This window comes from Carassius carassius, chromosome 35 (assembly GCF_963082965.1).
Source record: "Carassius carassius chromosome 35, fCarCar2.1, whole genome shotgun sequence".
NCBI classification, from domain to species: domain Eukaryota; kingdom Metazoa; phylum Chordata; class Actinopteri; order Cypriniformes; family Cyprinidae; genus Carassius; species Carassius carassius.
This window is the reverse complement of record NC_081789.1, coordinates 16,104,223-16,126,777: the sequence shown is the minus strand read 5'-3', so window position 1 is coordinate 16,126,777 and position 22,555 is coordinate 16,104,223. Positions and strand designations below refer to the sequence as shown.

Here is a 22,555-nt window from a genome sequence, read left to right as displayed (position 1 = left end):
GTGTGTGTATCTATGTAGGCTATATATATATATATATATATATATATATATATACATATATACATATATACATATATATATGTACTATATATGTATATATAGCATCATTAAATAAAATTTGTCATATCGTGGTATAAAAAATAACTATTTTCATGTGTGTGTAAACTATAGATAGATAGATACTGTAGATAGATGTCAGGAAATAAACTTTCTCAAAATCCAAACGTGCGCAGATTGTCAGACATACGCAATGCCTCTGTGAGTCTGACTACGAGCACTTGCAGCAAAAAAGTGTAACACTGAATAATTTAAAACACTCACAACGTCAAGCTAAATGTGTTTGCCACTGCTGTGACTCAGGGGTATTTGCTTTCAGTGTAGTGCATGTTTTGCAAATGATTTCTGTACAGGGTTCATCCCATTTTCCCATCCACATCCCCCAAGCCTCTGTAATTGCTTTAAACGTGACCTATGCGGACTATGACCGTGCAATATGATGGCACACAGTAAGAGTTGCATTTTCACCTGTCAAAAAAATTAAATAATAGTATGACAGCATAGGTTATCTCAGGTAAAAGAACAAAATAGCTCATTAGCTTTTGTAATCAAGTGCCACAGTGCTAAGGCTGGACGCTGGATACCCAGAATGACCAATTAGTGAATGTTATCATGATCTGGGAGATAATTTGGATTGTTCTGAAATGAGTATTTTGATGCCTTAAGGAATGTGCTTTTACGCATGAGCTTGATTTGCATAAAATCATGACAGAATTATGACAATAAATCAGGTAGATCTACAACATATATCAGAGTACCGCGCAATTTGTTGCTTAGAAAGAACAGATTCTGTCTTCCATCTCATGCAAGAGCTTGAAAATGAGAGCTATTATGCACACTGCAGTTTCCATGTGTAAATTACACTTTTTATTTTGCATGTGTTGCAGAGTAACCTCTGGACTCATTATGTGAAATATTACTGCCTGGAAACCAAGAGCCTATATTTTTGTGAACACCAGATGTAACTCACACTTCAAAGATGCTAAATGAATAATTCACGCAAAAAAAGAAGTAAAATTTACCGCAGCTCTCAAATCTCCTACACACTTGCGAATGTCAAAACTTGACGTCAAGAAGTGAATTTACATGTACTAACCGAATGTTTATTATAAAAACCCAACAAAGAATGAAAATGCTTGAGACTGAATATTTTTCCAACGATTTAGTTAATTTACATGCACTACAATTAACCCTGTAAAGACCAGCATTTTAAAAATCCATATCTTAAATGGAAAATTGAATGTTTTGAGCCCTGAAAAATATAAAAAATGCTTGCGTATTTGTTTTTATTTGAGCTTTAATGGCTTAAATATATTATGATATAGTGAGAATACAGAGCTCTACTGTATATATCAGATTTGGAGCATATGCTGTTATTTATATGGCCAAAAGTAATGAAAATTATAATTACCTGTAATGTAAATCAATGAGACCTTTATAATAGACTTATATATCAGTTATATTCAAGGGTGTAACTTTGGTTTGAGAAGTGGGGGGGACACAAAATGGGGGAAAATGTTTTCGATTTGAATCCCATTTCCTCCATTTACATACAGTTAGGGACTATGGTGATACAAAATCCAGGAAATAATTAAGTTGTTTATAATGATAAATAATGCCAAAAAGAATAATAGGCTACTATGTATAAGAAAAAGATGTCTTACTTTATTTATTGTTGAATAGCCAAGACTTGAGGGAATAATTATTGAGGGAATAATTTTTAGTGAAAGTCAAAAATTTTCACGTTTTGTGTGTGAATATAATTTAAATAATGTGAAACACAATTTCCACCGTTAAACAAACTTTTATTTCAAACTAACTGTTAAATCTGACATTTGTCAGAGACACATCCACCAAACCGCAGGTGCACAAGATTGTTACACAAGATGCAAAATTGAAACACAATCAAACAAACATAAAAACAAACATGTAACTTTAATATAAAGATATTTTTTCATTGTCCTCCATCTATCAATTCAATCCCATTTCTCCATATACTAACTATTCAACCTTCTATACTGTCCTGTCTCCTCACATGTAAGAACCAAACACATGCTTCCTGTAGTCATTTGCCATGATGGACTCCTGGCAAATGTTTTCCTTGCTGACTTTATCCAGCATTTCTTTGTGGATGTGACAGACTGCTACATTGTTAATGCGAATCTGCAACATTGTGCTTCTCAGCCAGGTCTTCAACCTCCTCAGAGCACTGAAGCTCCTCTCTGCTTCCGCAGAGGCAGTAGGAACAACCATAAGTAGTCAAACAAGTGCTTCAATTTGGTTGAAAAGTCCACGGACTTCAGGCAACTGCTTCCTCAGAATAGTTGCGGCCTCTGAAGTGGTTGTGTATGAGTATTGGAGCTTAAACATGTTCAGATGCACCTTCAGTGACCTTTCGTTTAATTCAGGATACTGGTCCACCACAGCAGTGTCTACATCCCCAGTTAGGAGGGCTTCCTCCAGCTTCGTCAGTGTTTTCAGACTACCCTGATCAAACCTCTCCTTCAGCTGGATGTCCACAGTATCCAGCACCTTGAAGAAATCAGCTCTGTAGTGTTCTTCTGGTGTTCTAGGTGTGAGTGCAGTAGTGACATTACCAATGAAGCGTTTTGGTGGACGGCGGATGTGGGGCATGGTTATGGGCTCAATATTTAGCTTGGTAATCATCTCTGTTGCATGGCTGTATATCTCCTGGAACTTCTCCTCAGTTCTCTTTGCCCTCAGGGTGGTCCTTACACAATCTGCTGCAGAGATCATACCAGACACTGTTTCTGTTCGCTTCTGCAGTGTGCAATTAAGGCACTCAAACTCTTGAATTACTTCAGTGGCCATCGTGAGCCCTAAAACTGTGGTACCTTTTCCAAACCTCTCCAGGAGCCCTCTTGCTGTCACACCAGTGTTAGAGGCATCTGTTTGGGCCATGTCCTCTAAGCTGAGTAGCACGGACTCGTACTGACGTAGCACAGACCAGATTGCTGGAGTCCTGGTCGTCCATCTTGTTTGACACAAGGGTTGCAGGTTGCTAAGTGTCCCAGATGCTGCAGCTGCAATGTTCACAAATTTTGTTTTGTATTTGCCTGACATTTTGTACAGACAGCCAAGCTTGTGGACCCAATCCAGGGAATCAGATGTCAGTGATGATGCTGTACAAGCAGCCTGGGTGACCAGATTTGCACAGTGGGCGCCACAGTGTACAAACAAAGCCAGTGGCTGCATCTCCCTTATCCTGGCCTGTGCTCCCTTTCTGTTGCCTGACATGTTCGCTGCTCCATCATATGTCTGTCCACGCAGACCAGACAGTGGAAGATTCAAGCGCAACAACACATCTGTGGCAACTTTTGCTAGGTTTTCTCCAGTAGTGCATGAGACCTCGTAAAACCCCAAGAAGACCTCGTGAGGGACCAAATCATGGTCTACATACCTGACACATATGGCTTCCTGTTCAGTTCCTTCAATGTCCTGTGTTCCATCAATAATAATGGAATATTGGAGGAGAGGCAGCATGTGAATTGAGCTAATGATTTCCCTAATTATGCTGTTTGCAAATAGATTTAGAATTTCATTCTGGATTTTGGGGGATGTGTAATCATGTTTTCTTGTTGACAGCCATTTCTCTAAGCCAGGGTCATCTTCACATCTTACTTTCAGTAATTGGTTTAAGTTACCCTCTTCAGCTTCATGGCCCCTAAGAGCAGCTCCATGGCGTGCCAAGAGCTGTACAGAGCCTGCAATTTTCAGGAGACACCGTCTTGATTCCTGTTGCTGTGCAGCTTTGGCTGAAGATAACTGGACATCTACTGGTTTTGTTTTTTGGCAGTGGGTAGTGATAGCAACTTTGTGTGCATTGCTTTGGACATGTTCTGCAAATTTTTGAGTTGCCTTTTTCCAGTTTCGGAAACCAGTTTTGACAAATGTTGGATCTGCATTCTTGGCCAAATTTGATTTTTCATGCCCAAAAGCTTGAGCACAAAAAAAACATAGGATTCCATTGACTCCTGAACTGTAGTGGAGCCAAGGAAATTCGCGGTACCACTTTTCTTGGAACCTTAGCGTTTTGTTGGTGAGCTGCTGCACTGCAATGAGCTTCGGGGTTAGCATGGTTGGGTTCAGCATCCTGCCTGCCTACCTGCACTTCTTCGCTTGCGCCTGTTCCCTGTCTCACCTATGAAATATGAAAATGTGCTAGCCTGTTTCTGACATGACATAATTAAAATTAATTACCTGACCCTTTACACAGCACATACCTGCATCTCTGAGCTACTTCTCCCTGTCTCACACTCCCTGTCTTTAAGCAGCTTCACCTCATCTGTTCTCTGATATGAAAGCATGGCATAAAAAAAAATAAACAAAAGTTCATCACAACTGAAACTATATTATAACAGTCAACAGAAAAATATCAGGGCCCTGATTCTGTTTCTCTCCCACCACACAAGTGAGCAGGTAAATAATATGAAACCACACCCATGTGATGATGTGACCATGTTAAAAAAATATTCTAAACAAATAACAACACGCAATTTGGCTCCTACATGAAGAACATTTAATTTGATAATATTCAAACTGTATTCACTATTTATCATGTACACTTCCCTTCCCTTTTATCACCAACAAATCAAAATCACCTGGCCTTTCATACAGCACATAACCTACCTGTAACGTTGTGCTGCTACTGCTTTTCCCTATCTCACCCTCTCTGTTCTGAAGCAGCTCCACCTCATCTGTGCTCTGATATGAAAACAACTGAGTTATGATCATATTGAGTCCACATAGCCAGAAAAGAGTCTCTGGATGTACATTTTAAAAACTGGGTGTGCCACATTCATTTTCAGATTAATGTGTAAAAAAAACCCTGACTGCGTATCAATAACTTTACAGACTAGACTGGGCTGATGTGTAAAACTATACTCAGGCTCACCACATAACCATAACACTATATAAAATATAGGCTAACTCAGGCTAGCTCGACATTAAGCCTTTTCTTTGAACAAGTTAAACAATTTTTACAAATTAACTTCCATTTTAAATGAACAAATATTGTAAGTGAACAACAATAGCTCAAGTTTAGAAAAACATTTATTATTAAGACTTATTTTATTTCTGCATCTAAGTATAATTAGTTGAGTAGCCTATAACAGCATCTGTTTGTCATACATTGCTGACAGAAAACGCTGCTGTTTAAAGTGGACACAGAATGTTCTAGGCAACATTAAATGTTTAGGTTAGCTAGCTAACGGTCTGAAGTTACCTAGCAATTGTGTATGTTAACGTTAGCTCATCAACAGGTGTAGACCATAGACTGTAAAAAAATAAGTAGACAGACATTTTGATTACCCTGACCTGAGCTAATTTGCTGAATCAACCAACTCACATCTCCTTTATTTTTTTTTTCATCCATGAAGACATTAAAGTCATTTGTTGCTGGCGTTTCATGACTGACTGCGATACCGGCTGCTCAGTAGAACTTTCAGTGCGCTTACACTATTTAGAGTGTGCACGAGACGTCCCTACCTGTACACGGACGCGCGCATCGACACAGACAGGCAGGATGTCTGTTCTGCTCGGTCCTGCTCCTCCGTGATGATGACGGCGCGGGGTAAAAGAAAAATCATAACAAACTAATTTGAAAGTGGGGGGGACACGAACAGGATTTTGAAAAGTGGGGGGGACATGTCCCCCCTGTCCCCATAGGAAATTACGCCCATGGTTATATTTATCTCCAAATGTAAATAAATATCATTCCATATCTCCCAATACCATATCTTAGTAACAAATTACATTGAAATTCTTAGTTTTATGATCAAAAGTCTATTCTGATGTTTAATTTATAAAAATTAGTAAAGATTTCACAGCAAAAAGACAACAACATCAAGGAGGCTGTGTTTTAGAATTATATTAAAAAGGCATTTTATTTGCTAAAAACTACAAAACATTAGTCAGAGATTAATGCATGTAGTATATTGTTGATAATATAGATGACTTAAAAATGGCATATTGAATATGATAAAGTATGCTTTATAGGGTTAAGCATTATCTACATATGACTGTGCTGATAAATGATAAATGCACTCAATGATTTTCGTGTTTTTTTGGGTTCCATTATCACAGTACACAAAACTGATAAATAATAACTCCGTTCATCCAAAAATGAAAATTCTTTGAAAATTCTTTGAACAAATATAGAAACATAATCACAGGAGTTGTGTGATAAAACTCACTGATGTGAAAACCATCTAAATAAGTCAACTGGAAATGGGCACAGGCACACATCCACAGTTTAAAATTGGGTTACATATATTTACAATCTCCCTTCACATTTCCCCAAAACTGGCCAACAGCTTGCACTCAGTCAGAAATAGAACCGCTGTCAGTAACAGAGCATCATATTCAATTATTAAAGACGCTGATACAAGTAACTCCCTCAGCAATACATATCACTCAGAGCTCATGCTGATAGCCTCCATAATGGCACTATCTAAAGATAGAAATCGTCATTGTTCACTAATGTACAGACGGTCTCCTTTATTTCTGATCTCTGAAAATGCTCAGCTGATCTCAGATTAACAGTCAGCCGAATCACATAAAACTGATGTAATGACACTAGCTTTTCTCTTGCAGCAGGACTCACATGATTTAGACTCAGGAGACGGAGGGGAAATGTTGGACACGGCCAGGTCGCTCTTTGATTTCTTTGGCTTCTTGGGATGGATCTGCCAAGGTTTTTCATAACCCCTGGAATCCCGTCGTGTGCCTTTGTATTCTACAGAGAGAGAGAAATCGATAGTGATCTACATTTTCTCTATGTGTGAAACAGCTTAAAGGATTCTGAACTATACCCACCTGAGGAGCTCTCGGCCCACAGCGCCGCAGATCCCGACAGGGTCCTCTGAATCCTGCCGGGACTCTCCTGCTTGGTTTGCAGATGGCCAATGAGGAAAGGAATGGGATGGTCTGGTGTCTCAGTTATCAGTTTGGTCATCATCTCCTATCAGAGCCAAACAAAAAGCTATTAGAGTACAGACATGCAGCATGCAAGTAAACGCCAGAGAACCTGTGCTAAAGAAGCACATTGTCAAGCCAACTCATGTCGTGCCAACCTGAATCAGCAATGTTGGCAAGCTTTCACCATCAGGAAAACTAATTAGGTAATTGGTGAGGGAAATATTCTCACTCTGATATTGAGTATTATATGAGCTATAGATTGCAAGAGGATATTGCTGGAGGCTAACCGGCAGGATGGAAGGATAAAAATGAGATTTATGTTTAAAAAGAAAATGCTGGTAGGCATCATCAAAATTAAATTTCAAATGTATTCAGCCTTATTCGGATATGATCCATTTTCTAAACCGAGAGTTTTGAACTGGGGGTCTGCAAATGAACACTGTCCATACAGAACAAACCAAACAATATAAACAGAGACATTCGCCTGCAAAACAGTGTAACTACAAGTTTAAAATGCTCAAGACATTCAACATATACATTGCTATGTATATATGTATTATTGTTGTGATATATAATGTAGTGATATATAAATACAAATGAATTAGAGGTTAATCAACATTAGATTTTGCTCATATGATAATGTGTTTAAATAAAGGCGATACTGATAAAACCTATCTATTAAATTTTTTTAAATAATGATAGAATTTTTAACATGTTTACACAATTTAATGTCATTATGGTTTCATTCATTCTGTTTGGAAGTCATTACTCACAATTGTTTTATTCTAATGACAGCCCTTTTTTAACTGTATGAAATGTGAACAAAAGCCTATTATTAAGTAGAGAAAAATAATGTTAAATTAGTTGAAGGTAAATATTTTCAAGTTAATGAAATAGAAATGTATTATATATAAAAGAATCTAAAATAATATAATAAAAACCTATTTTTTTTTAACTAAACAAAAGTAAAAACAACAAATTGTCAATAATATCATGACTAACACTATTATCATACTGTAAAAATGGGTATGCTTTATATAGTTTTGGAAGATACCTTGTAGAAGAGCATCATATTTAGAGGTTTTTGTATCAGATTGTTTGAAACTGATAAGATATTGCAATCACAAAAAAAAAAAAAAAAAACATATTCGGACAGGATCAAATTTCTGGAATTTCTTTTAATGATGAAGAAAAATGTTGGTAGGCATCATAAAAATTGCATTTACAATGTGTTAAGCCTTATTCAGACATTCCCAAACCAGGAGTTTCCAAACAGGGGCTGGAAAATTGGGTTTTAGAATTTAGGTTTTACAAAATGTGTAACAATCAGGGTAATCTGCATAGTTCTAAAAGCAAATTAAGACTTTCTCAAATATGTTAGAAACCACTAATACTGTAATCACAAAAAAAATCTAATCCGGATGAAACATGATTTACGAGAGGAAGCACTCCTCAGATGCAGTTTGCTCCGTTATTAGCTAAAATTGTGTCGAAAACAAATGACCCCCTTCTCTGGAAAAACAACTTTTGTCCAATTATGACTTTTTGAGTTGTAAAAACTAAATTAGGCATTTTGTAAATAAGTCTAGATCATGTAAAAACAACTTTTATTAGTTTCCACTTTAAGTGTAGGCCCTACCCGGAAACAAAGCGTAAGTTCTGTGTTACAAGCCAGACAATCACAAATCAACAAGACGTAGTAATTACGACACATAAGCCTTGTGGGGTAATTAAACTAACCTAGCAACAGGGGGCACATAAAAGAGAGCTGTAATTTGTGGGTTTAGCAGGAAGTAAATTGAGCAGGGCTGTGTTACTGTAACTACCCCAGACTCCCCAGTGAGTAATTGCCCTTGAGGTAAACAGGAAAGCACGGTGTGGATTAGCACACACTCGTTTCAAGAATGTCAAGCATTTGATGCTATCTGAGAGGGGTTTTCCCTGCCTGCTTCATGGACCTCTTTAATCCAGACGTCAGCAGGGTGATGATACGGTTGGAACTTGAAGCCAATGAGGAAGGCTTACTTACAGTGATTAAGATGCTAATCTGCATGATGGAGAGCATGTACATACTGAAATTTAGGTCAAAATCCCTGCAAAGAAATAAGCTTTTCGATTGATTTTCTTGCATCATCAGGATGGAGAAACACAGGATCTCTCGATCATGCTGACAGACTAGGGAAATTGGCAGGGAGAGGCAAACTTAGCCTTTCTAATAGACAAACTGACTGGAAGACAAGTTCAATGCCAGTTCTAAAGAACAAGCTCTGTTGTGGACGACATTCCCAAAGCACTTCCTTTAGCCACTGACATTCTGTGTCAGACAACGTTTGTAGTACTACTCTTAATATTTCTGCAATAGTTTGTGAAGCATGCACGTAAACACATTTTCATGCATAAAACACAAGGTGATCTAATACATCTGCCAAAATGTGCAGGGTACAGCATAGGTAAAATACTGCATCCCACAATGCATTTTGCTTGACTTTGACCTTCCTTATCCAACCTGAAGAGTGAATCGAAAGTAATATCAGCTGTGAGTTCTAACTTACTCCAACACTTACAAGGGTAAGGACTTTTTTTACTAAAAATATATTAAAGATTTGCCATTTTTAAACTAATTTGTTGTTTTGTTTTACATGTACATGCTATTAAGATTTTTTTTTTTTTTGCATATCTTAAATTAATCTGATTATTATTAATATTTTTATTTTTTGCACCTAAAATAATCCTGCAGGTTAAGTAGAAATGCCCTGAAAGGGGTTTGAGATTTAATAATCAATCTTATTAAAGTGTTTATTTAATGTTATACAGTATAACTAAATTAAAGTTAACTAAACTTCTAATTCTATATCAAGCAGAAGCACTTATTTTATAAATCTGAAACAACACATTATTACTTATTCTAGTGTTGAATTTCAAGTTGTGATAACTAAGCGCAGCAATCATTTTTATGCGATTTCAGTCTAGAAAGCATTCATTACATTTCTTGAATTCTAATGCAGGATGTGATTATGCTTTTTTTCACATTTTTTTTTAAATTAATAATAATAATAATAATAATCAAATAAATATATGTTACCATTCAGATGAACAGTTCAGATGCTGATGATGTAAACAAATAGTCCTTCCTGACTGGTTGAAATAGCATCCAAAATGTTTACATTAAACATATTATCCTTGCTCTTGCTGACACAAATTCTCTTGATATCTTCTGTTCTGTTTGCGTCCTTGAAGCCTCTTCCTTTAGCAGAGTTCATGAGTGTTTCCAGTTGAGCTATCATGAGTCATGAGGAAACTGATACTGTGTGTTTACCACAGATTGTTTCAGTCATTGCCAGAAACAATTTAGAAAATGAAGCAACGATTCCTTGTTAAGGGATTAAAATGAATTATTTACTATAGTCTCCTGACTCACTGTCTAGACACAGTGTGGATACAATACGTTGTTAATATGTTGCCACTTTTGATCTTATTGTATATATATGGTGATTTTTTAACCAGAGCTGACAATAACCAGACTGCACTCTCGTTATTCCTCTGATTCCTTCATTTATGCCTTACGTCACAGCAGGGAGACTCTGACTGAAGGCTGGGACAGAGTTCTGGATGGGTTCCAGCCCTTGAGACAGGAGGAGGAAGGAGGAGGAAAGGCAAGGAGATGTACAGCCGCAAAGAGCAACACATACCACATAACAACTCATTTATATATAAAATATCAAATATGAAGAATGCTAAATATATACAGTGGCATGTATTTATTTATTTGTTGTGAAATAATATTGCAATTTAATAGTACGGTTCCTATATGAAAATAACTGGTGATTTTAAAGTCATTTTAAAATGCACAGTTTGTTTTAACAAAAATATTAAGCTGCCAAAATTTTTTACGCTGATAATAATAAGAATTGACTGAGCACCAGTTAAAATAATAAATGCAGTCTTGGTGAGCATAAGAGATTATTTCAAAAACAAAAATATAATTTTGATTAAAAAAGCAAAACAATAAAGTGCATAATTAAGATAAGACTTGGTTACATTGTTACCACATCATTCAGAGCAGTCTGTGATCAGACTTTCTTTATTGCTTTACCTTTCTTTTAGCAGTACAGTATGTTGACTAAAACCACAGCTGTTTCACAAAGATAGAAAGTTGCTGAAAAATTTTTAAAACCTGTGTTGAATGTGCATGAGGCCACCCAAAGAGGGATTTATCTTTAATTACAGTGTTCGAATAAAAAGGTCAATATATTTCAGAAGCGTTGTGAAAAAGAAAATGTGATAATCACAGACTTTCCCATCTGGATGGTGTCACATTTCTTAATAAGGAAATGCTACATTTTCAGACATGTCAATTTGGCCATGATTTGATCATGGGATGCACTTAAAATTGTTTTTTTTAACTTCTGACTATCAGGTGAGCTTGTCTCGTAACGTAGGGCATTTGCTCAAGATCAACGGAGGGGAGCTCATGCTGCGCTGACGCCTCGGGTGTCTGTGGGTCACTGAAACATTAATTAGTGCACAGACCGCCAAGAAACCTCTATAAATAAAGGCAAAAGAGGGAACTCTCTATATCCTCTCCATTATCCCACCCTGCTGTGAGTGTGTGTCTCTCCTCAGGGTACTATACAGAGCTGTGAGCGTGTGTGCATCCCCTCTGCTGTAATTAAGTCTCAACAAGACCTACACAGTTTTGTCTCATTTAAGGTTCTCTATTGAATGATAGAAAATGGTTCCCTATCATACATCCCCCAAAATATCCCATTAAGTTATAGGCTCCCAATCCCATCTGAACATTTTTGCTGAAACTGGATAAATCTATTTTACCCACTGAGATATACCAACACAGACTTAACAGTTCTTGAAGTTTCAATTGCCTGTGGAAGGTGTCATTTTCAATTACAAGAGGGAAATGCAATGATTCTCCAGCCAATTGGTTTTATCGATATTCTGTGTGCTGATGTAGCATTCAATTTGTCACTTGTGGGACACAGGGGAGCTTCATAATGACAGTTGCAGCTCAAGAAATCTAGAGCCAGAGGACCTCAGACATAATAGTCCATACAAAACAAAGCCATGGTCGACATGTGCACAATGCAAAATTTGTTATTCACTATTTCCTTGCATTTTTTATTTGGACTCAATACAAATGCTGACAGACCACCAGCACAATTGTGTGATGTTGCTTATATATTTGTCTATTTTTAGTATCAAATGAAGTCAAAGCAGTTCAAAACAGTAAAGGTGCTTCATTCTTGAATGAATCAGTGTTTATGAACGAATTGGTTGAGCGAATGATTTAATGACTCACAAAATCAAACTGTGCAAAATCGAATACGCTTTTGACTACATACTTATTTTTAATAAGTAATAACTTCACAACTGTTAAAACTTACTCTTAAAACATTCTTTATAGTGTGAATGTGTGAATTCTGAATTTAATCCAGAATTGTAATTGTAACACACCGGTAGGAGTTGTGTTGCTACACTGCCATTCAGGGACGTGCACAGACATTTTGAGGGGCAGGGGCTCAAGTGAAATAAAGGGCACTTCTCATAATTAGGTTTTTTTTTTTTTTAAACAAAAAAGTGTATGTTAAGCTATAAACCTTAGTATCCACTAGGTTTATAGAGCAGCAAAGCAAACCATTCCACAATGTGCATGTTTTGAAAACATTTTCTATGCTACTAGTTTCAAGTATATATGAAGAGTTCAGATGCAAAAGCCTCTAAGTGCCATCTGAAATTTTCTTATGAGCTTTTTTTTTCAAGCTCGTATTTAAGTTCAGTAATTTAACTTAAATGACAATTAATAGGTAATTTTCATTGCCAGTAATGTGAAATAAGTGAACATAAACATACAAGCTTGATAAAAATGATCATTATTGAAGGAAATTTCAGATGGCACTTAGAGGATTTTTCATCTGAACTCTTCATATTTACAATAACCTAAATAACTGCATCAAACAGAGGGGCGTGTTTTACTAATAATTTGTTTATTTTTGCACAAGGCACTACATCGTTTTAATTATTTTGGTGTTATCAGAATACATAACACTTTAAAATTAAACTTACCAAAATAATTGAGTAAAAATTCAATAAAAGCCAATGTCATGTATGTATTTGTGGTGGTATGGAATACTATTTTATAAAGGTTTTGAGGAAATAAAAAAAGTTAAATTACTTAAATAGTTAATTTATAAATATTGTTATTTTTAAAGTTCAATGTTAACTTATTTCTACTCAGTTTTATTTATTAATGTACCAGATGCAGTTACTCAGATTTACTACATGTTTTAGAATGTATCCTCCATCTGTTTGCATCTGTAGATTTCTTCTAAATTCACCAATTTAGATTTCTAAATTTCAGGGGGAAAGACTCTTGATGTAAGTCAATAACTGGGGACGTTCTGTATGCAAATTAGGCGTCAACTAGTTAAAATGCGCACATTTGCATCTAATTGACAGGGAAATGCAGGTAAATAGGATAAACAAAATAACTAAAGCATATCACCTGGTGGTTATATATATGCTTATTTTATTAACTTATTTTATTACATGGCTTGGTTGAATTCCAATGTAGAATGCGGTCTGTTATAACCAACAGACCGCTGTGCGGAGTATAACAGACCGTTGCCATGAAAAACAGAGCGTTGCTATGGACTCACAGGATTCTAACCGTAGAGACGGAGCGGACTATTTTCTTTAGCGGAAGCAATACAATCGGGTTTAACAGTCGGGGGAGAGGGAGCGCTTCAGAACTCCTGACCTGATGTTTAGATACTATATTTCAATAAATATATTTGTTTGACAGGGAACCCCAGTGCAAACAGAAATATATATTATTTTTCAAAAATAAAAAAAGCATCCCAGAAAAAAGGGCACTTTCTCTCCAGGAATAAAAAGGGCAGGTGCTCAAGCCCCCTTTCATGTCTATGTGTGCACGTGCCTGCTGCCATTTACAAACCCTCCCTTGTGGCCTCATGCTATAGTGAAGTTTCCACTGGATGCACACTTTAGAATCTCACCAGAAGTAGTTTAAGTTAGAGTTACAAACCTGCATAATTTTACACAGTATATAGAAGGGAAGTATGCAATGTGTTTGATCAATACGTTTGAACTAATCATTGAATAAATTATTGAAATGACTCACTCAAAAAAGTCACTAGGTTAGACTACTGCAGCAGCGCATTTAGATTTCAAGCTTTCAATGCGTGATTTAGTTTATTAAAATACATTTAGAATGTAAAAAATGCCACCAATATGACTTTTATATGTATTTTATATTTATATCCTCTGATATAGTTGATATCATTTAAGGAGTACAGTGCAAATATACTGATTTGATGAACAGCTCAGTAAACAAGAAGCTAAAGTGACTTACATTTAAGACACAACAAATCTTGTTTTTTGCTGTATTTCGTCAACAAACATAGTTCCAAACAAAGCCACAGCAGAACTGTTTGCATCTCTGAGCAACACACAATGGTGTTTCATTACTGAATCAATCAGCTGTTTGAACAAATTGGTTGAATGAATGACTCACTCATGTAGTGATTTGGCAATTTAAGGTTTATTTTTAAAGTATATTTTCCCTTTTCTTTCTACAAATCATTTCAAATAAAACTAATTTGATTGCCAAGAGTCTTTCTTACTATATGAATTTATCAAATGTAAGAATTTGACACAAAAGATGATGCATATATTTACTTAGGTTAAAAAATTGGTCTTATATAGGTAAAAAAAAATCTCTATTTAAACATAATGAAAAAGTTAATTTCTGTTACACCTGCAAATTAATCACTGCACAGAATATAAATAATATCAGAAACTTTGGGAGTCAGCCATCCACAGCAGTCCTAAACCTTAGTACCAACACAATAACACACTTCGCAAAGTATCATCTAATTATCCTAATAGAAAATATTCCAGAAAATATCGAGATATTGTTTTTTGTCATTACTGCACACCCCTAATGATTTAACCTGAAGAAAAACCCCTGCCACTAATGCAAAGACACAGTCAGCATACAGTGCTGTTGAACTAAATATCACTTCTGAAAATGACATTATCAGTGATGGGGTAACTGACATTAAATTCCTTTAGGAAGCTGACATGCTATAATCCATATAAAACTATTTTGGTATCTCTTTTACAATTATTATGCAACCAGCTTTTGACAATATTATTTGAGATTATATTCATTAGTCAAACTGCATAACCTTTTAAAATGAACCACTGAAGGCAAAGAGTGTGAACAAGAAAAAGGGTAAATCACTTCACATAACATATTACGTTCCTTATACATCCTGTTTGCTGATTTTAAGGGTGCAGAAATCACACACTGCAGCTTTAAGACACAGTTACAGCAAGCTAAGGAGAAACTAGAAGAACAGAAATTACCAAACAACCTTCAACCCCTAGTTCCGTAACACCAAGAGTTCAGTGAACATCGGCTGACACTATTTCAGAGAGGTCTAGGCTGTGATCCTTACACAGAGCCCTGGAGAAGCTGAGCCGCACAAATTGCTCTATACACTGAATGACTTTTCTAGAACAAAGCCATGCACTCTGGGCCAGTGCACCCTTGTCTCTGAAATGCATTGGGATGGTCTAAGCGCAAAATAAATCTTTCTCATATATCTTGTATTTACATCCCTTATGCTAGGCTAGACCCTATCAATATGCATCCATGCCATAATTTCAGTCAATGTACTGTACATCAGGACTCTTAATGGAGTAGTTCACCAATAAATAAATAAATAAATCAGAAAATTTACTCAACCTCAAGGACATCCAAGATGTACGTTTGTTTCTTCATTGGAACAGATTTGGAGAAATTTAGCCAATTATTTGCAGTGAATGGGTGCCGTCAGAATGAGACTTCAAACAGCTGATAAAAACATCACTCAATTAAAATCTTGTGCAGTGAAAAGCTGTGTGTTTGTAATAAACATAATATATTTGTAATGCTTCTGGACAAAATATCAGTCCATAATTTATAAAAACACTTCCCTCATTGAAAATGTCCAACCTCTCTTCAGAAATCAGAAATCCACCAGCATGTTTGTTTTGAACTGCTTTTGGACTGTTTTTGCTTGTAAACTGAGCTTGATCTGTGCATATTTCTCTCCTGATTCAGGCAACTTTTCCAGTGGAGAAAGCAATATTATAGATAGAGGACATGTATTTTAGCTTACAGAGACAGTTTAAAAATGAATTTGTTTATTACAAACATGCAGGTTTTTGCTTCACAATTGTAATTGAAGGACTGGAGTCTTCTGGATTACTTGTGAATTTTAGTTTTGTTTTTATCAGCTGTTTGAATTCTGACAGCACCCATTCACTGCGGAAGATCCATTGGTGAGCAAATGATGTAAAGCTAAATTTCTCCACATCTGTTTCGATGATGAAACAAACTCATCTACATTTTAGGTGGCCTGATGTTCAGCATTTTTCATTGGGTGAACTATTCCATTAAACAAAACTGCTTCCCCCCACTGTGAGGGAGAGAAATTGGGGGTCATTAAAACTACAAGATTTCTACAAGAGTTTTTATATGGCTCAGTAAACTGCGAGTACTGTCTTTGACAGCCACAAATCAAACCTCCAGCAATAATGATAAGATTCCACTATACACATAAACACATACTGTCCAAATAAAAAATATATTAACCTATGTTCTGAATACTGAAATGACTAGTGTGTTGTGTGCCTGTGGTTTTATTGCTTGAATGCATTAGTATGCTAATCAAACCTCCATTTGCTCAAGGTACAGTGTATTTTGTCTGTGAATGCACAGTTCTCACAACAGAGATAAATTATGCTACTGCTTTACAAACATTTTACTCCCTTTATTGCTCTGCCTACAACCATTACACTGCGAGACGGCCACTTTGATTGGCAATTGATAGCCTGTTTTCCTGTTCCTGCCCCAAATTTGTTCTCGTCACAGCTGAGTGAAACAAATAATCGCTGCAACTGCCTACGAGGCTATGAATTCTGCTGTCCGCTTCTCTCTGCTTCCTTACGTTTAGGCTTAGGTTTGTTTTTACCTGAAAACACTCATTATTTATTATTTTTATTACTAAAGCTTATAGAGCAAAATTAGATTAAAAAAAAAAAGAAGACATCTCCCAGTACAAAACTTGGGCATCATTAGAAGGCGAATCTTCTAGGAAAGTCTTAAGAAGATGTAAATTAAAATATCTCTTCACTGATTAATGCAAAAAATGCACTCAGGCAAAACAGTTGAAGCTAATCAACACAGCTACACTACATCTCAAACCCCAATGCCCACACAATATGTCACTCTACTGGAAAATTAAAATAGTTAAAGCCTTTAATTTAGTGCAGGTAGATTTAATTATATTACTTTGAAAGCATATAAGTATGCAGTAAGTGTTGTCTGTTCTGTTACATGTATTCAATTTTTCCCCCATTTTTTTCTCCAGGAGAACTTCCTTATTAATTCAGAGCAGCCAGAGGGCCGATCAACAGTTAACTATGTCGACTCCCATCCAATCTGGACTTAAGTTAAGCGATAAGGTCTTAAAAATGGTAAAAAATTGCTCTTCTCTTCTTGCTACTGGTGACACGAATGTGTCTATGTGATAAGTCAGTTTAAAGAAAGAGAACTAGTTTTATAGCATGAATATTCATATAAGTGGCCAAATTCTGTGGCATAGAAATGTATTTCACATTTTTAAAAATACTGACCTATAAAATATTTCAGATCTGTGTTGCTGTGCTTCAGTGAGGAAGGTCTGACACTTTAAAGATGCAGCAGCTACAGTCGTCGTCTTATTCCCCAGTCACGTGCATATTGCATTCACAGTGACCTCAATTTAAGTTTACTTGGTGACTTAGTTTTTTTCAAGAACTGGAAAAGAAGCTTTAGAGGGTCATTTATCTTTTTTTTTTTTTTGTACAGTATGTCTGTGTCGCTGTGCCAAAGCGTTTGTAGTGAGCACAGTTAAAGTGTACAGTGGAAACACACCGGGCAAACACACCTGCAAAGAGATACTGATAATAGTTATGATGTGCAAACAAACTGAGGCTCTATATCAGCTGTTTGCAGTGACATTATAAATTAACAGAGGCAGAGCCTGATGGTCAAAACTGGTGTCCCTGCTTAATATGTTAATATTTGTCAGTTCAGTGCAAATGAAAATCTGGGGTCACACTTTATATTACAGTATTTTTGTTACTGTATACTAACAAACAAATAGTAAGACTGGGGCAAGTTGTCACACTTTTTTTTTTTTTTTACTTCAGTGAAAACTGTATAAATGTATATATATTCACTGAAGTAAAGTAAAAAGTGTGTGACAACTTGCCCCAGTCCTGCTATTTGTTCATTAGTATATAGGATATATACAGTACAGACCAAAAGTTTGGACACACCTTCTCATTCAAAGAGTTTTCTTTATTTTCATGACTATGAAACTTGTAGATTCACACTGAAGGCATCAAAACTATGAATTAACACATGTGGCATTATATATGGAATTATATACATAACAAAAAAGTGTGAAACAACTGAAAATATGTCATATTCTAGGTTCTTCAAAGTAGCCACCTTTTGCTTTGATTACTGCTTTGCACACTCTTGGCATTCTCTTGATGAGCTTCAAGAGGTAGTCACCTGAAATGGTCTTCCAACAGTCTTGAAGGAGTTCCCCGAGAGATGCTTAGCACTTGTTGGCCCTTTGGCCTTCTGTCTGCGGTCCAGCTCACCCCTAAACCATCTCGATTGGGTTCAGGTCCGGTGACTGTGGAGGCCAGGTCATCTGGCGCAGCACCCCATCACTCTCCTTCTTGGTCAAATAGCCCTTCAGTGTGGCTCTACAATTTTCATAGTCATGAAAATAAAGAAAACTTTTTGAATGAGAAGGTGTGTCCAAACTTTTGGTCTGTACTGTAAGTAAACAGACAGACAGACAGATAGATAGACAGACAGACACATTTAACATTTTCATTGTTCATTCATTGATGTCCAGGAAAAAGATACAGTACAATTCACAGGATAGACAATGACCAAGATTGGGTCACATTGTAGCACTACGTAAGTGGGGTTAGTCGTCACAATACAAGCTTTTGAGCAAAACAGTAATACATTTAATTAATAAAAAAATAAAAAAAATGTATAAAAATAAAAGTAATCCTTGTGGCTCTAGCCTCCCCACAACCCTACACAGGACAAATGGTGGATGGATGGATGGATGTATAGGGAAATATCAATAAACAAATAAATAAATAATCCCTGCCTATGGCTGGAGCATCCTCATGATCCTACACAGGACAAACAGAGGATGGATGGATCGGTGAAATAATAATAATAATAATAACAATAAAATAAAATAGAAAAGAAAATCTTGTTCTGAGAACTACAGTTAAAAAAATATAATAATAATTAAAATTAATATCAGTAAAAAAATATATAATAAAAAAAGGACTTTCAGTTTCACAAAAATTATATAATTTTAAGACTAGATGTTCAACCATACAAAATAGATATTTTGGTTAGGACGTTTTGACTCAAAAACGGCTAGTTATAGGATACCGACTGTTTGACAACTAGCCCCGTTCTAATCTAGCCTACTTTCAATTACAGTTACATGTTACTGTATATTTGTGCACTATTATATAAAGTTTTACCATCTTTAGAAGTACTATTTGAACTGTCAGACTAACCTGATATGAAATCAAACCAACAAAGAGAAAGAAGGCGACAGACACTCGCCCAAGCCACTCACTCACAGCGTTGACTGCGCGGCGCCGCTGTCCATGGTACTAGGTCACACACGCGCTGCTTTTAGCTTTATTGCTGTTTAATATTCAGCGCATACACACAGTCCCGGCTACAAGACAGTTGATACATCAGCAGTTTGACTCGTATGGACTGTGCTTCTTGCTACAGATGCATCACGGAGGTAATAGCGTTGGTGGATGACAATGCTATTTTAGTTCATTATGGTGTGGAGCAGAAAAGTCATTTTTCTCAAGGTGACTGGCGTGTCCAGTTTCTGTTGTTTCATACATATTGGTCGGCTACAGTATAATGCATTGCCTGATATTATTTTCTGTTGCATTTATTATAGTTTTTATTTGGTCCATCACACCATTCTCGTTATCCAATGATGCTGACAGTGCAAAAGTAGAGGAGACCGGGGAGTGTAGCATTTATTTAAACGTCTGTAACTCGGTGGATTTTTGTGCTGTGTGCCCCAAGTTTCGATATAGGTTAATATTTCCATATTGTATATGTCTATTATTGATTTAAGCAGTTTAGAAACCTACTACTAACTCCTAAACTTTTTAAATCAATGACAAATACATATAGAATGTGACGCACGTCCTGATTTTGCTGAGTTAGATGTGTTCCTAGGTCAACATATTTTGTTGACCCTGGAACAACATTTTATTTTTTACCATATCCCTACACCTAAACCTAACCTTAACCATGAGTAATCCCTAAAATCAGAGGAAATGATAGATGAATGACACTGATGTACAAGCACCAAACAGTGATTTTAAACATAAACTTCACAAAATCTATAAACTGGTTCTTCAAATCTGATTGGTTAATCACAATGTTGTTCCAGGGACAACAAAGATGTTGTCCCAGGAACAAGTCTCACTTGGTAAAATCAGGTTCTGCAGAATGTGACGTTAATCTAAAACATGAATTTATTGTAGTATTCAAATGTAAATGTTTAAACATTATTATTAGTAGTAGTATTAGTAGTATGCTATAAACATTTTAAAATGCAAACAGATACACTGTCTTTTCACTGTCTTATCCTTTGTGGTTCATTTCCAATTTGTTGAAATCGTTACAGCTCCTTACAACTCACCCCGTGTTACAGCATTCCCATGTCTCCATATTTACAGTAGGCTACAACATTCATTAGATTGGCAAAAACACATTAACCATATATTACAAATGTAGAGAAATAACACAGGAAGAGAGCTCAGATGAACCTGACTTCCTACCAAAAAATAAATAAATAAATAAATTATATATTTTAATAGGAAAATCTTGAATGCAAAAACAAAGGCATCAATTTGGGTTACTGAGAGATATCGTCCAGTCAGCAGAAATATCTTCCGTCAAAATATCTCAGATTATTTCTAGACGAGGCTATTATGAGAGTTGAATGCTTTAGTTGCTACTGCAACAAATCAAGTCCAACATCTCTAGTTTTCCACAGTTTAACTGATTGTATGAAGGTAAGTGAATGCATGAGGCTTTATAAGCGCAAATACCCTGGTTGCATTCATACACTTCCCAAATCAATAAAATGTTCTTACAATGCATTTTACATTCATTTAATTACAATTCAAGCCTAAATCACATCTCAATGTGCGTTCGAGCAGAGTCAAGTAGGTCCTGCCTCATTCATTTGCAATGCAGCAAAATCCCGAGGTGCCTCACGAACAAATGTTTTTATTTTTTTGTGAAAAGTTGTAACATACCTCAAACAAGGGTCCGATCCTATTCTTCTCCAGGTATGACTGAATTCTTGACTGCTGTAGAGACGCCATGAGAATGTGTTGCGTTAAACAGCAAAAGGCTTGGATATCGTTAAATATCGCCAAGCATCTTCAGACGTGCGGGATTGCGGACGGATCCCTTGCGGGCAGAGAGCGGACATCCAGCGCTGAGAGCTCGGCTGCTGCTCCAGCACAAGCTGAAAGTAACGGGCTTTGCGTCCTCCCTCGGTTTTTGCTCACTATCTTATCTGATGGGACTACCCCTCCTCCGGTCTCGCAGAGTAGCTGACGACGGCTTCTTCTCAAAGCCAATCAAAAACATTACACCTTACATGAATGTTTATTCATTGGCTGTCCAGGTCTGAGAGACCCGCCCTCGTTGTTTACACAGAGTAAATGTCGATATAAAATTCATATGCACGTACTTTGAACTAAAGTTACATTATGAAGAATTCTTATGACTTCCTTGTGCTTTATAGTATAATCTATATACGTAAATAAACCACATTTATAAGGCTTACCTATGCCAGTTTCAAACGTGTAAAGCATTAAAATACATAAGCAACACATTTAATTCTGCAGTGCATTAGATCTATACTTAAAAAAAACATGTAACCATTAATAATTGACCCATTTTTTTTTAAACGATGATTGCTGTCAAGAATGGGTTAAGAATCAAATAAATAAGTCGATTATCACATACTGTATAAGGGCAATTCACACTGTGAAACGCAGGGCAGTAGAATGAAAAAACAAATGTAATATTATATATATATATATATATATATATATATATATATATATATATATATATATATATATATATATATAGTTACAGCCGAGACTTGCCTCCCTTCTTCCCATTGACTTAAAGGGGTCATATGACGTTGCTAAAAATAACATTATTTTGTGTATTTGGTGTAATACAATGTGTTTATGTGGTTGACGGTTCAACTGTACATTATTGTTGCTCCTCTATATGCCCCCCCATTCTGAAATGTGTCGATTTTTAAAAAGCTCATGGTTCTGAAAAGCGAGTTGTACTCTGATTGGCCAG

At 36.2% G+C, this 22,555-nt stretch overlaps 1 protein-coding gene across 1 annotated transcript in view; it reads right to left on the bottom strand.

Annotated features, from left to right (window-relative positions):
• The window catches only part of c35h8orf34 (chromosome 35 C8orf34 homolog), a 108,630-nt gene extending 86,734 nt beyond the window's left edge, over positions 1 to 21,896 (bottom strand). The window contains exons 1-3 of the mRNA XM_059524608.1: positions 21,481 to 21,896; positions 6,895 to 7,039; positions 6,683 to 6,814 (exon numbers count right to left, since the gene is read on the bottom strand). Of these exons, the coding sequence (XP_059380591.1) occupies positions 6,683 to 6,814; positions 6,895 to 7,039; positions 21,481 to 21,549 (346 nt within the window). The 5' untranslated portion in view covers positions 21,550 to 21,896. The remainder of the gene's footprint in view (positions 1 to 6,682; positions 6,815 to 6,894; positions 7,040 to 21,480) is intronic.
• Positions 21,897 to 22,555: the final 659 nt, after the last annotated feature.